Source organism: Ascaphus truei, chromosome 1 (assembly GCF_040206685.1).
Source record: "Ascaphus truei isolate aAscTru1 chromosome 1, aAscTru1.hap1, whole genome shotgun sequence".
Taxonomy (NCBI): Eukaryota; Metazoa; Chordata; class Amphibia; order Anura; family Ascaphidae; genus Ascaphus; species Ascaphus truei.
The window spans coordinates 417,977,697-417,991,784 of NC_134483.1; the positions used below are offsets into that span (position 1 = coordinate 417,977,697).

Consider the following 14,088-nt stretch of genomic DNA (forward strand, 5'->3'; position numbering starts at 1 on the left):
CACAAGGTAAACTGCTAAGCACCCACACACACACACAAGTAACATTCGCTTAAAGACATGGGGGGGAAGTGAGGAGGAAGGTCCGTTTCTTGTGAGGGGGGGGGGGGGAGAAAGAGGAGTGAGAAGTCAATTTCATGGGGGGGTGGGGAGGACAGAGTGAGGTTGTTTCAGTGAGGGAAGAGGGAGGTGTTAAAGTGTCCATGAGGAAGGTGGGAAAGTGTCAGTGTTTATATAAATAAACCATTTTTTTTTTAAATCAGAGACAACAATCTCAAGCAAAAAAATAGAAAAAAAAGGCCTTTATTACTGAAATGTAAGGTTCTTCCAAAATAAGTTAGAATCATTAAGGGTGCAAATGTGCCTGCCTTACCAATTAAAATGTTACCTTACTGAGTCACTGCATATTTTATTACACAAGCAATATTAAAACTACCACCTCCTCTTGAAGAATATTTCTAGCCTTGATTGGATATCAGCTCATTGGCACCACAGGATCTGTTTCTCCACTTGCAAAGGGGAGATTCACTTACATTGGCAATAGACTGGCAGGTATAACATTTTAACAATCAGAGTTCACTGCCACATAATGCAGACCACGTGTTAAATATAAACAGTGAGGAAAAGTACTGCCATTTGTTTCCACGGTCTGGCATCTCACGAGTCTTTATACTGACGTGATACTCTTGTTAGGACAGTTCTGACATAGCGGGAAGAACTTGCTAGATTACATGCTTGCACCTAGCACTTACATTTTGCTAGCCATGAATATCTACCAACACCATCCCTTATTACCTAGTAAACATTTACTCAAGCGGACAAGCAAGACGTTTTTGACACAAAGTACATTTTTTTTTTTAAATAAGGAGATGCTTGGGGTAAACACTGTTCTGACATTAGAAAACCAAATTATATACAGTACTTAACATTGCAAATCAATGCAGTTTAAAAACAAAACAGCATTGGTCTGCAAATGCAAGGATGCAAAAAGGGAACTGCTACACACGCAACAGTCCAGAACAAAACAACAATCTTTATAGAAGCAGCACTCCAGGCTTGGTAAAGTAAAGCTACTTGGGGCTCTGACTTCTAAAGAAGTTTTATAAAGTACCAAGGATGATGTAGTGGGGGCCTCCCTTTAATTACTTCATTAAACAATGACAAATATATTTCACGGATTGTAACAACCCACACTGATATTAACCCTTTGAGTGTCCAAAGGCAGTCACTACGTCATGGGGTGTGGCGCTCCAGGGGCCTCATGATGTAGTGACTACGTCATGCCCAGGGAGGCTTGTTTCTCCTGGTTAGATAACGGCCTACATTCCCATGGATCTTTGAAGAAACGGCATAGGACTCGTCTTCCATTTCCTGAAAAACGTCTGCCGCGGTCACGTGACCACACTGTGCCAGAGGGGTCGTAGCACTACGGCACTCAAAGGGTGGTAACGTTATATTGTGCTATACTGAGGACAGTCTTAATTGCATAAACCTACAGTGCTGCTTAAAAAAAAAGTTGCCAGTTTGATTAAGCGGAGTAATGGACACATCTTTCTTAAAGCAGCAATCCCAGCTAGGAATGTGTGCGTGTGTATGCTTTATTTGTTAACATGATCGGAGCCAGGGCTCCTCTGATGCCGAGCCTCGCTATTTTCAGCTCCGGGGACCTCCTGGTTCCTGAAAGAATTACTGGTGCACTCACACACTATTGTAACAGTTTGCAGCTCAAACTGCTGGGAATATTGGCAACACATGATCCAAAACACGAAAGTGTTGCAAATCTTGCACTGCTTGAGAGGTGGGCTACAACCTGCTATAGAAATCAAATGATGCTTTAAAACGCATTAAAAAAAAGTGCATTCAAAGTTGACGCCATATATTTTTTCGTTTTTTAAACAGACACGTATCCAATATGGCAGAACTGATTTTTTTTTTTTTTTAAAGATTGCACATGTTTTGCCGCTTTAAAACTCTGTCATTATCTCTGGAACCAAGGGGCCCACGCACTAAAAATAGTGAGGGTCACCACCAAGGGTGCTCCTGGCTCCAATTATGTAAAAATAAAGAATTGTTGGCAGGATTGCTGCGTTAAAGGAATATGTAGTCATCATATGAAATTGCTTCTGTCTCAGCTCTCATTTTGTTGATGGTATAAATGGTTCACATGACTTGGTTCCATACAATTCTTGAATTGAATTTACAAGCCGCACACTTCCATATTTAAATCCCTTCTGCCCAAGAGGATTAGCTGCTGTTTGTATGCATGAGAGGACTCTGTGGTGCTACTGTGGATTTATAACAATGAACAGCACTAGAAAACCAAAAACTATGCATTCACGTGAAAGAACTGGCAAAAAGAGCTTGATAAAAAAAAGTTTAGATGTATACGTTATACAAAAAAAACAAATAGAAAACAACAAAGCTATATACAATTTCTAATCCTGCTGCTTTAACCACCATTATAATATTTTGAGAATTATTTTTTTCTTAAGAAAAAAAAAAAAGAAAAAAAAAAGAGAGGGGGTGGGGGGGAGATGATAACCATTCAGTTGAAATAAAATAGTCTCCCATTATGCATATTATGTGGTTTGTTCTAAATATCTGATCTGTCCTCCATTTCACAAAAACCAAGGCTAACCTTATTCATTCGTACAGAGAGCACCTGCAAACAGTGTGAAATCTCAACTCTACCATCCTAATAATTTACATCCGTGTCATTAATAATTATGGACTTTTCAGTGTCCTTTTATTAGTCGTGCTGGTTGCACACTGACCCACAATAATAATGTTACTACTAGTACTAGCTCAGTGAATGCACTCTTACGGTAACTGAATCGATGTAGGCCATTCAGGTACAACTTAAACCAATGACAATGAAAAGGAAAGGAACCAAACTCTACTTCCGTTTGCCTTTTGTGTCTGTGGTTTGGAAAACACTGGAAGCAGACATGAGATTCTCTATGTACTGTCCCAAAACTTGATTTTCTGACTTCAGTTTCAGGTTCTCTTCCTTAACAGCATCAACTCGTGCTGAAAGATCTGCATGTAAACAGAACATAAAAACAGTGACCAATTTAATTGCAGGTTCTAAGAAAGAAAAAAAACACAGAGATGCATTCAACACGATTCAAGTACAGTAGTAAGCAATGTTAAAGTTTGAAAATTAGAAGGTTGCTCTACGGGAGACTCCTAGTTTCCCTGTACACGAACACTACACACTTTCTGTACACGAACATTACACACCTTCGAGACAGGTAATGTGTTTTATGGTTTAGCACCTTAGTCAATATTGCTCTTAATGTCATTTAGTGACCATTAGCAGCAAGGCCTAACACAAAAACAAAAATCAACATTTATGTTGAGCTAACTAAAGAGGGATGATGAACAAGTAGTGTGGGCAAACTGGCAAACTATAGAAAGTGCATGAAGACCAATGATGGGCAGCTTCGCAAATACAATGATCCGTGGCAGAAGCTTAGACAAAAATTATACAGGCATACCCCGGTTTAAGGACACTCACTTTAAGTACACTCGCGAGTAAGGACATATCGCCCAATAGGCAAACGGCAGTTCGCGCATGCGCCTGTCAGCACGTCCTGAACAGCAATACCGGCTCCCTACCCGTACCGAAGCTGTGCTCAAGCGTGGAGACTATAGAGCCTGTTACACATGCGTTATTTACATCAGTTCTGCACGTATATGACGATTGCTGTACAGTACATGCATCGATAAGTGGGAAAAAAGGTTGTGCTTCACTTTAAGTACATTTTCACTTTACATACATGCTCTGGTCCCATTGCGTACGTTAATGCGGGGTATGCCTGTACTTCAGAATGATCTAACAAAATACTCCCTGAAACGTTAGCACATGGGTGCTTCGAAATAAGTGCATAACGTCAACAACATTTCATCTGTGTAATTTTAAAGGATGTTCATTTAGTTCTGAAAATATCATTTTATCTTGATTTGGCCCTTTCAGTAATGCACAAGCCCAATGTCAGCTCTGTCAATTTGACAGTTTGAGTGACACAGCATTTCTTTATCTTCTGGTATCTGCCAATTAGTATTTTGGAAATAGAAGTGGTTTGTTGTAATTGCTCAATTGTTCTCATGCTTGTCTTTAAACAAATGTGACACAGAACCAAAATCTAGGTAGAATCCCCCAAAAATATCAAATGCTCTTGGCTGGGATGTATATAACACATTATTTCACTTTATTTCACCCAAAAAGTACCACCGGGCTTTAAAAACAAAAAAGTGCTCTAACCCTAACCCTAAAGAGAAGATCCAAATCTTTTCCATCATGCTCTTTAGATATTTACAAACACTTATTCAAAAACAGATCATATATTAAATTTTTACTTCAGTGTAGAACTGAAGTAAAGCTATTGCGTCTACACCAGAGCACCAATTGGGATCTTGAAAGCATAAACCCTTCCTATATAAAAGGATTTTTTTCTTCTTTAAATTTTGAATCCAATCAGATTATTTCCCTTTAACTGCTGTTTCCAATCTTGGTTCTACAGATAACAGTCACTAATAACCGGGTACCCGTGGATTATAGTAACCATCAGAATTACAGTGCCAAAAAAAAAAAAAAAAAAAAACCTTTCATATTGCACCGACACACTTTATTCGAGCAAATACCCAGTATGTACCTGGCAGATACCTGGAATGCGCCGCTCCTCACCTCTGACATGCCCCGTTGCGTTTGCCTTCCCAGCCTGGGTTCATGCCTGGCTGAGAATTGTAATGATATATATATATATATATATATATACATATACACACACACACACACACACACACACACACACTGTGCAGTATTGCAGCCAGCGGGAATAAAATGCTTCAATCCCTGCCTGGAAAATAACCCAATGCACTCGGGCAGAAAACAGTCACAAACCTCAATACACCCGGGTATACCCGAATTCGTGGGACTAGCCGAGCTCGAATAAAGTGTGTCGCCAGTGTAGTTGAGACATTTTGCAAAACAGAAAATTAGTCATGCTTGTGGGAACAAGAGTGCATCACAATATTATTATCTCTAAATGCATTTTCAAAGAAATAGCGGTCTTTTGAGTTTATATAAAAGCATCTGTTCTTGGAAATAATGACACAAAAGAAACAAAAAAACACACGTCGTATATACTGTAAGCAACCTAAACATACAAAACAGAGGTAGTATACCTTCTAAAGTGTGCTGGAGTTCCAAAACTTGGTTAATGAGTCGTGTCTTTTCTTCCAGTTCAATTTGATTTTCAACATCCAGAGCTATAAAGAGAATCACATAATACACATCAGGATCCATCGCTGCAGTTTATTCCATCAGTGTCAGGGGAAGGAGCAATACACGGATAGGACCGCCTGGCACTGAGGGGGTTAACCAAGTGGTCACAAGTCACAGTATAACCAGTAAAATGTATACCGTTCATGTCGGAGTTCATCATTGCAGAGGACGAGCCTTGCGGAGTCAAACGGAACGATGATGCACAGGATTCTGCATAGAGGGGGAGGGGAAAAAAAGTCAATAAGTAAGCATGTGTAGAAGCAACATACAGCACTAGTTAGTCCGTGCCTGTTAAGCAGCGCAAACACCAGGAAAGCCAATACAAGTGGGCGAGTGGCACATTTGAATTGCAGGACGCCAATGGAGCCTCCCAAGTTTATTTTCCAGACATATGCTACAGATTACATTACTATGTACTGGATGAGCTTATCAAACAGTGAATTCTTGATATACGCTTCATGTATGATAACCTCCTCAGTCTGATTACTTTTGGAAGCACCCAAGAAGCCACCCACTGGTATTCAAGTGAAAGATTGCACAAGTACCGCTTATTCACTTGAGACCATCCACTTTCTGCAACTAAAACATCAAATATCATAACTCTTATTCCTGCCTCAGATTTGACATTCACTGGATGGTACCCAATTGTTCCATGAAAACACACACACACACACACACACACCATTTTGTACTGTATGCCAGAAGCATTTCCACATCTGCTATGGTGAGCAGTGCTGCATCCAAATGTGCTGAATGAAACGAACATAACAATTCCGACTAGCCGTCCTTGTGAATAAGCGAATAGTCTACAATTTAGGAGACCAGGTAATGACTCAAACGAAGGAAACATTTTATCTTCCTGTGCTTCAGACCGCATTCTTCTGTGAAAGGATTGAATGAGGGGAATTCACTAACCGTTTGATATGGATCATCACAAAGTTATCCAGCATTAACAGTCAGTGTAATCAATGGTAGTTAACGTTGGACCGCGGTGCGATAACCCGTATCAGTTAGGTGAACCCCGGCAAATGAGTCTATATTTTCCTGCTACGTTCTATGATAAAGCAGGAGATCTTTCTCTATAATATTTTACTAGTTGAATGCAGTACTCCACACTCCTGTGAGTTTGAACATAATTTATTATGTTGGATGCAAGCACAGTATTTTGACAAACTTGTTAGTAGTTCAATGTGTTGTGCTATTTTGCTTTGGTGCCACAGAACAAAATAAGGTTGGTAACTTCTAATATGATTGAATACATGATATCCCAAATGACAGATTGTTAACGAGAAGCAGTAAGCCTGTGTGTTAACATTTATGTTGAGTTCTGTAAGATGGTGGGGAAATTAATATAAAATTAGAAATAAAAATGTACCGTCATCATGATTTGCAATAATTCAGCCAATGTAATGTATGATCAAATTGTGAAACAGCCAGCCGTGGCTGCAAACAAAAGTATCCACAAATGTTTAGGCACTTTTACGTTTCAATCCCACAAAGTTCTCTCAACAACAGACAGGACATGTAGCCGGCCCACAACATTTATGCAGACAAAGATCATGGTATCATTTTGATACTGTTCCAGTAGAAACAGTGGTTCTAAAACATCTCCTCAAGGATCACTGGCCACGTCCGGTATCAGGAATAGTCAATGAATCTGTACCCAGGTGAATAATGTTTTTACGTTTCAAGTTTGTAGAATGTTGGTTAACCTAAAAATCGAATACGTCCAGGACCCGAATGAGAGGTTTAGGAACCGTTGCAATAAATGGTAAGATATTCTGCAAAACAAACAGTTGTGCTCCAAATGCACAATGTTCCCTGTGTACTGGAGAAATGAGCAGCTCTTGTTCACGGCCACTGCAGAGGTTAATACTTACCTCCGTAAGGGGTGCCGGTATTTCTGGCAAGTTTAAAAAAGGTGGTCACGCGGTCCAATAACAAGCCGCAAGGGATGACGTCATGGCTTCCTATAGGCCCTCGTGTCGCAGGACATTTAAGCCACCATTTCATTAGGCACACAGTGCAGAGCAGCCACCAGCACCCCCTACAGAGGAAAATATTTTGGGAAGCAGGAGGTCCCCGGAGCTAAAATTAATGGGGATCAGCTCTGGATACCCCCTGTTTCAATCCTATAACAAAACAAAAAAAGGGATGTAATGCAACCTGGACTGCTGCTTTAATTAGTGCAATAAATAAATAAATAAATATATATATATATATATATATATATATATATATATATATATACACACACACACACACACACACACATATATACACACACACACACACGTCTAGAGCACTTCATGTGAAGCATTGCATGCCAAGTCAGCCGTTTTGCAGACAATATAGATATTTAGATGTACAGTATACACAATTGATTTACAAATGCTGTGTACATTGTGAGATTTCTTTTCAATTGCTGTCACATTTTAAATCACTTCGAACTTCTAAACCTATATACAAATATGTATTATATATGTACAAACATGTGCAAAGATTCTCTTTTTTGTCATATAAATATATTATATATGTGTACATACAAGTATCTAGAATGGATGCACACAATAACAAACGCAAACTATGCATACATATTAAGACATTTTAAACACATTAATTTAAAATTCATGCAAATATTTGACATTCATTTATTTGCTATACACAATTTATAGTTGCATATAGGCCATCTACACTTGCAAAATGGAGGTAGTACGTAGTAACTCTAAATGTGTAATATATGCATTGCTTCAAAAGAAATGTAACGTAGACAGGTGCAGATATTAAGCACTTTAGTGCCAGAGGAAACTGCCATCGGTAGCACACCCCTCTGACACTGAAGGGGTTACATGGATCTATAATGTGAATACCTACAGATGTAGCAAGTTATTGCACCCACTCAGCATCATGGGATACTCTGATATTCTGCATTATGACTGCCATTGAATCCTATGGAAAATCTGTGATATTCTGTATTACAATGCAATACGTGTTATTAGTGGGAGAAATGAAGTCTGCGACATCTACAGTACGTTAACAAAAACTGCTAAGGAACAGGTGCCGGTATTAATACAAACTCAATCATTACTGTCAATATGCTGTAGGCCCTGGGTTACAGTATTTGGTGTATGTGGCACAACTAAAATTTGCTTCCCCAGTCCAGTTATAGTTTCCATTATATCTACTTGGATAATAAAGCATTTTCCATATGGACATATCAACAGCCCCAATATTTGACCATGGTAGATTGTATAATCTAATACAATACAGATAAATATGGTTTATTACATATGTACTATATATCTGCTTCAGTGCTGTAATATTGTAATAATATAATTATATTAGGGGTGTAGATTACGTATCATCATATCAAACGAGCAGGATGATATATAAATAATACAATTACAGCATAGTATCCAAAACAACAATACAGTGTAACAACTACAAAAAATACTAATACCCAGAATCAGTATCATTAATGTGCAAAATACAGATCATATTAAACATGACATAGTTACCACATCACTATATATAATTATTATAATCCTCAGATAGACAATGAATGAATATATTCACATCATTATTGACCTCTGCTCTCACCTGCACGTGAGTAGAGTATATTAGAGATGCGGTGTGATATATAGATATACAGTATATGTTATGTATATAAATATATATACACCCCTCGCTCAGGCACAGCTCTCCAAGACCCTCCTCTGCGACACCACGCAACGGTACGTGCGCGCGCCCTGCGCTCTGCGCGCTGACGTCACAGCAGGGCCTGGCACGGTGGGTGGATGGGCGGTGGCACACCACCGACTATGGACGCGCTCAACCGGCAGACGCCGCGTCACCATCTAGCCAGGAGGAGAATGGCGAGGGGCGGGGCAATAAGCAGATGCGTGAGTGGGCGGGAGCGCCCTGTGTCATTGTGACGTAAGAAGGGAGGAGGTAACCGGAGTAGAACGCAGGGAGGGGTGTATTAGTGTTACTGTCACCTGGTGCTTCCACAACACGAAGACATCCGGGTGCAGGCATACATAGGCAGGGGTGTCACATGTAGCCACAACAATAGGAAATCTCTGATATTCTTTAAGGCCGGGGTAATGCATGGGGGCTGGAATTATACATGTGTATATTATGGTAAAATAGTTTCTGCACTCATCTATGTATAATAACCAGAACACTGATATAGATTGAACCAGACTCGGATATAGCCAAGACACTAAGATATGTATATGTAACCCCCTTTCCCTACGCCTAATGGAAACCGTGGGCAATTACGTGTGCTGTTAGTACTTGTACGCTCACAGGAGACCTTAGCTTCTGGGAGCCTGGGGTGAGCACTCTCGCTCTTAGTGCAGGGCCTCCACCTATGAGGGATCCCAGCGTTGGCGGGATGACTCCTCATAGGACCCAATACAATCAGTAAAAACAATATCACTATATATATATATATATATGTAACCATGCTGTAAAATGGATTACAGTCATCTCTCCTGCTGACAGTAAGGCCTGGTAAGTTATGGGCATGCCAGCAGTAATTATGGAGGTTTGCCCTCACACCCTGGTGAGGTGCCCTATGTATGGATGGGAGTGGTCACATGCTCTGACTCCATGATTAGTGATGTCAGAGTTGTGCCAGCCACCAGAGGATACATAAGGCACAGCACTGCTCAAAAAGTTAGATCATCAGTGGAGTTCAGTAGAGTTGGTAGTAGATATGAGACAAGGAGCAAGTCGGAGTACAGACTTGGGAGGAGACAGCTCATAAGACTGTGACCAGGGACCTGGCACAGGGAATATCTCCCTAAGGGGAGATAGGGAATCCACCAATTTGGGAAAGGACACCTTTCAAAGAGAAGTGCGGTGAACATGAGCGGCTGAGTACAACCGCTGTGAGGGGCAGCTGGCCCGCCGCAAGTCAATAAAGATGATCTTGTTAACTCATACCCTCGTGTGTAAGTGTGGAGTGATTACACAGAGGGGTGCACCACAGAGGAGTTCCTCACCAGGACCATCCACAAGCGGACGCTGGGATCCTGATGAGGTGGAGGCGCTGCACTGGATATAGGTAGGACTCAAGCACACTACCTCAGCTGCCTACTGGGTTGGCAAACCCCACACAACATCATGCGGGAGACTCAGGAGTCCTGTTGCCAACAGGTGCACCACCAGACACTACACTGTAATGGGGACTGGTTAGACCACAGGGTCCAATGCGAGATTGGGTGGGTCAGGCTAGGCCAGAAAATCCGTTACATTTGGAGGCGCTGCTGAGATACCTGTCAACAGGACAGGCTTTTGCTAGGCACACTGGGAAACAGGGAGAGTGTCTGCTGCCACTTTGTGCTGTGTTGGGACGGACCTAGGGGTAGTCAGGGGGCTGATGGAGTTTGTCAGTTCGCAGGGACGACCTAGGGCCTGAAAGGAGTTGGGGGTTTGGAGCCGGGCTATAGCTGTCCTAGTCACCTTGAGGCAATGCTAGTTGGTAGGATGCCTAAAGGGATAGCCTGTTAACGTGGTCAGGAATTCTGGAGAGGATCTGCACTAGGCTAGCCAACAGTAGGTAGACGCCCAAGTACTGCATGGAAGAGCCAGAGTACTCTAGCCCATTCCAGACCACTTACCGAAGGGAGCACAGACTGGGAGGAAGGAGATACAGCAGACACAGATAGAGTGAGCCTAGCCTGAGGTAGTGCATACATGAGTCCAGCCTACATTAGGTACACAAGGTGGTGCATCAAGGTAATCTTTATTGTACCGGTGTGGTAGCTGCCCCGCAGAGAGGAGCTCCATGTACAATAATTCTAAGTACAGTGAAAGAATGGCGACCGCTAGAATGGAGGATCCGCGCTGTGCGGAAGGTCCAAGATGGCGGACGGAGGCTAATGGAGAGAGCGCACATGGCGTGTGTGCGGGTGAAGGGCAAGCTAAGGAAATGACTTTCACGAGCCTGCTGTGGAGTGGTGCTAAGGCTGTGGCCGCACCGTTTTGGTCCTGCCTAGGACCGCAGGGTACTACCCTGGAGGACAGTGTTGAGGACATTGTCGTTATGTGTGATGGAAAAGAAGGATCTGCTTGCCAGCCGGTGAGCGCTATGCAAAAAGTAGCTAAAGTAATTGGAAAGGCAAACCAAGATGGCGGCACCCGCTTCCCAGGGAGACCGCGTGGGCTCGTTGCAGAGAATTCTGCAGTTGCAAAAGTTGCAGACAGTTGGCCGGGATTGGCGCCAAAGAAAGAACCCCACCCTGTTTGGAGTAATGGCGCGAAAGCTGTGGCCGCGCCCACCAGGACTGTGAAAGGTGCGGCCTCAATTAAAGGACATCCTATTAAGCTGTGGGACCTGCCCATAATTGCTACAAGTGGGGGTGGTTTCCAGCTTTGTCAGATGAGGGTGGAGCTAGTCAAGGGAGTGGCTGGTGATTCAACCCCTGCTTGCCAGTCACGCGGAGCCAGTTCACAGAACAGACCGCTGCTGCAAGTATCTCCTACTAAGACAATGGCCTGTCCACAAGAAGCGACTGCCATGGTATCTACCCAGCCATATTCAGTACCAGGAGGCTTACTGGTGATTCAGGTGGCGGGCACCGAGACTGTGGTGTGCCTCTGTCTACAATGCAGGCTACCCGGCGGTACCGTGGGCATGGCGACGCGCTGCCCGCAATGTGGCACACAGTACTTGTGGCCTATGCCTACATTTGTGCCCATCCAGACTATCGAACCCGCGGGGGATACGGCTAGGCTGTCCACCGGGTCCCCCGGTGCACTGTGGAAAGAAGGTGCGGATCCCGGAGAATGGGGATCGGGACCGGTTGTTAAGGCCGAGCCCGAGGAGAAAGGAGCGGTCGATCAGCGTACCGACCGAGAGACAAAAAGGTGGTCGCCATGAACGGTGACCCCGAGCAGAATGGAAGCGGATTCCTCCGATGAGGAACCCAGAGTGTCGTCCGGTGCAGTGATCCGGCCTGTGGCAGTATCCTGTGGAGAAAACGGGAGGAAGGTACCACTTACCGGGAGTATCGGTGAGAGGAGTCGGGTGTCGCCAGTGGAGCGGAAGGCTGAGAGGCGGAGCCCTTCCATTCCTGGGACCGGCGGGTCCAGCGGTAACGGGCGATCCACGCCCACCCTGCAGAGCGGTAAGAGCAGCCCTTGTACTTACCAGGCTCCGGTGACGGCATCCGTGGAGGAGAGGCGGTGTCAGGCCCAGGCGGTGCACGAGAAGGCAGCGGAACTTCTGGACGTCGTCGTGGAGGAAGAGATCCCGCATGGGGATCCATCGCAAGATGGCGGAGTATCCGGTTCCGGTGATGACGTCACTTCCGGCGGAGGTAGCGGAACGACCGGAGAGATGACAGCGACGCCTCGGCGATCGGGCAGTGCTTTCCGATCACCTGTGACAACCAAGAGCTGGCAGGCTGCGAGGAGAGCCGAGAAGGGTGAGGCTCAGCCTGCGGAGAGTCCTCGCAGTGATTCTGGACAATCAAAGGGTAGAGAGCGGGTCGGAATCCCGCGGATACCATTTGCCAGTCCTTACGCCCAAACCCGTGCCCTAGATAAAGCCCCTGTCCCAGTCACCTTTTCCCGTGGGTCCACGTCCAGCTTGGGGATGTCGGGAGGGTCCCAGGGAACCGGTGAGGAACGGACTGGGGAGAGACTGGCGAGTTATACGTCCGTCGGTGGGTGGAGGCTATTCGGGGGAGGCGTCTACGTCTAGTTGGAGCCCTAGCGTGGCTATAGTAAAGTTAGAGGAAAGGCCCAAGAGAGTGGGGTGGCCTCAGTCCCGATCTACTGGGACATCAGGGGTGTCTTCCTGGGGGGACACGGAGGAGGGTGAATCCTTAGAATCCAAGCCCGAGAAGGTTAGGGAGACCCGGTGGTGGGCCCCATTATTCGAGGGTTATGTGGGATGGATGGACCGCACTCGGTTCCTACTACAAAGGGAGGATGTAGTAGACTACTGGTGGGCTAAAGGGGAATTGACGCCGGAGAAACACCAAAAGGAGATGCAGGAGCGGTGGTTTCAAATCTGCCACGGCAGTATAAAGGCCAAGGGTCCCACTATACTGACAGACCCCGTAGACCCAGACGAGCCCCTGTCATGGGTGTTGCCAGGGAAGGCAGGGAATGCAAACTTAACAAGGTGTAGCCGGGCTGAGAGGGCTATTACCGCCAAATACAAATATTCCCATGGCTTGGAATATCCCTACGTTCCAGAACTCCTCATGCAGGAGATTGAGGACAATAGGGACAGATGGTTGCGAGAGACCATAGAGGAATATATGGTCAATAAAGGGGGTGCCATTAAGGGCAGCAGAGCTGAGGAGAGGATAGCGCACCTTATGCGGGTGTGGAGTATAGGCAGGAATGTCTATAAACACAAAGTGGTGTATCGACCTGAAAGGGGGTTGCCACGCGATTATAGTGTGACCGTCCTGGACATGGGGGGTCGGGAAGTTAAGAAACCCGATCTTCGTCACTATTATTAGGGGGAACAGGATGGCTGTTGCGTAAGTTAGTGGCTGCTGGTCAGGGCTTGCTTGGCGCAATGTGTTTGTGAAATCTGTCAATGTTGTGACTAATTATGTGTGTCATTCATTTTACAGTGCTTCCTGAAGAAAGGTACTTCAAATTTAGGTCCCAGCCAGGGACGGTGGGATTCACCAGGGGGAGAATGTAACCATGCTGTAAAATGGCTACAGTCATCTCTCCTGCTGACAGTAAGGCCTGGTAAGTTATGGGCATGCCAGCAGTAATTATGGAGGTTTGCCCTCACACCCTGGTGAGGTGCCCTATGTATG

General features: G+C 44.4%; 1 protein-coding gene across 3 annotated transcripts in view; it reads right to left on the reverse strand.

Moving 5' to 3' along the window:
- Positions 1-282: 282 nt before the first annotated feature.
- Positions 283-14,088, reverse strand: part of SCOC (short coiled-coil protein) — a 107,826-nt gene continuing 94,020 nt past the window's right edge. The window contains exons 1-4 of one of the 3 annotated variants that reach the window (XM_075614950.1): positions 8,888-9,106; positions 5,426-5,497; positions 5,188-5,271; positions 283-3,036 (exon numbers count right to left, since the gene is read on the reverse strand). In XM_075614950.1, coding sequence (XP_075471065.1) covers positions 2,894-3,036; positions 5,188-5,271; positions 5,426-5,447 — 249 coding nt within the window. In that variant the 5' untranslated portion in view covers positions 5,448-5,497; positions 8,888-9,106 and the 3' untranslated portion in view covers positions 283-2,893. Of the gene's footprint in view, positions 3,037-5,187; positions 5,272-5,425; positions 5,498-7,167; positions 7,371-8,887; positions 9,107-14,088 lie in introns of those variants that run through there. The other 2 variants (XM_075614936.1, XM_075614943.1) reach the window with 2 other exon arrangements.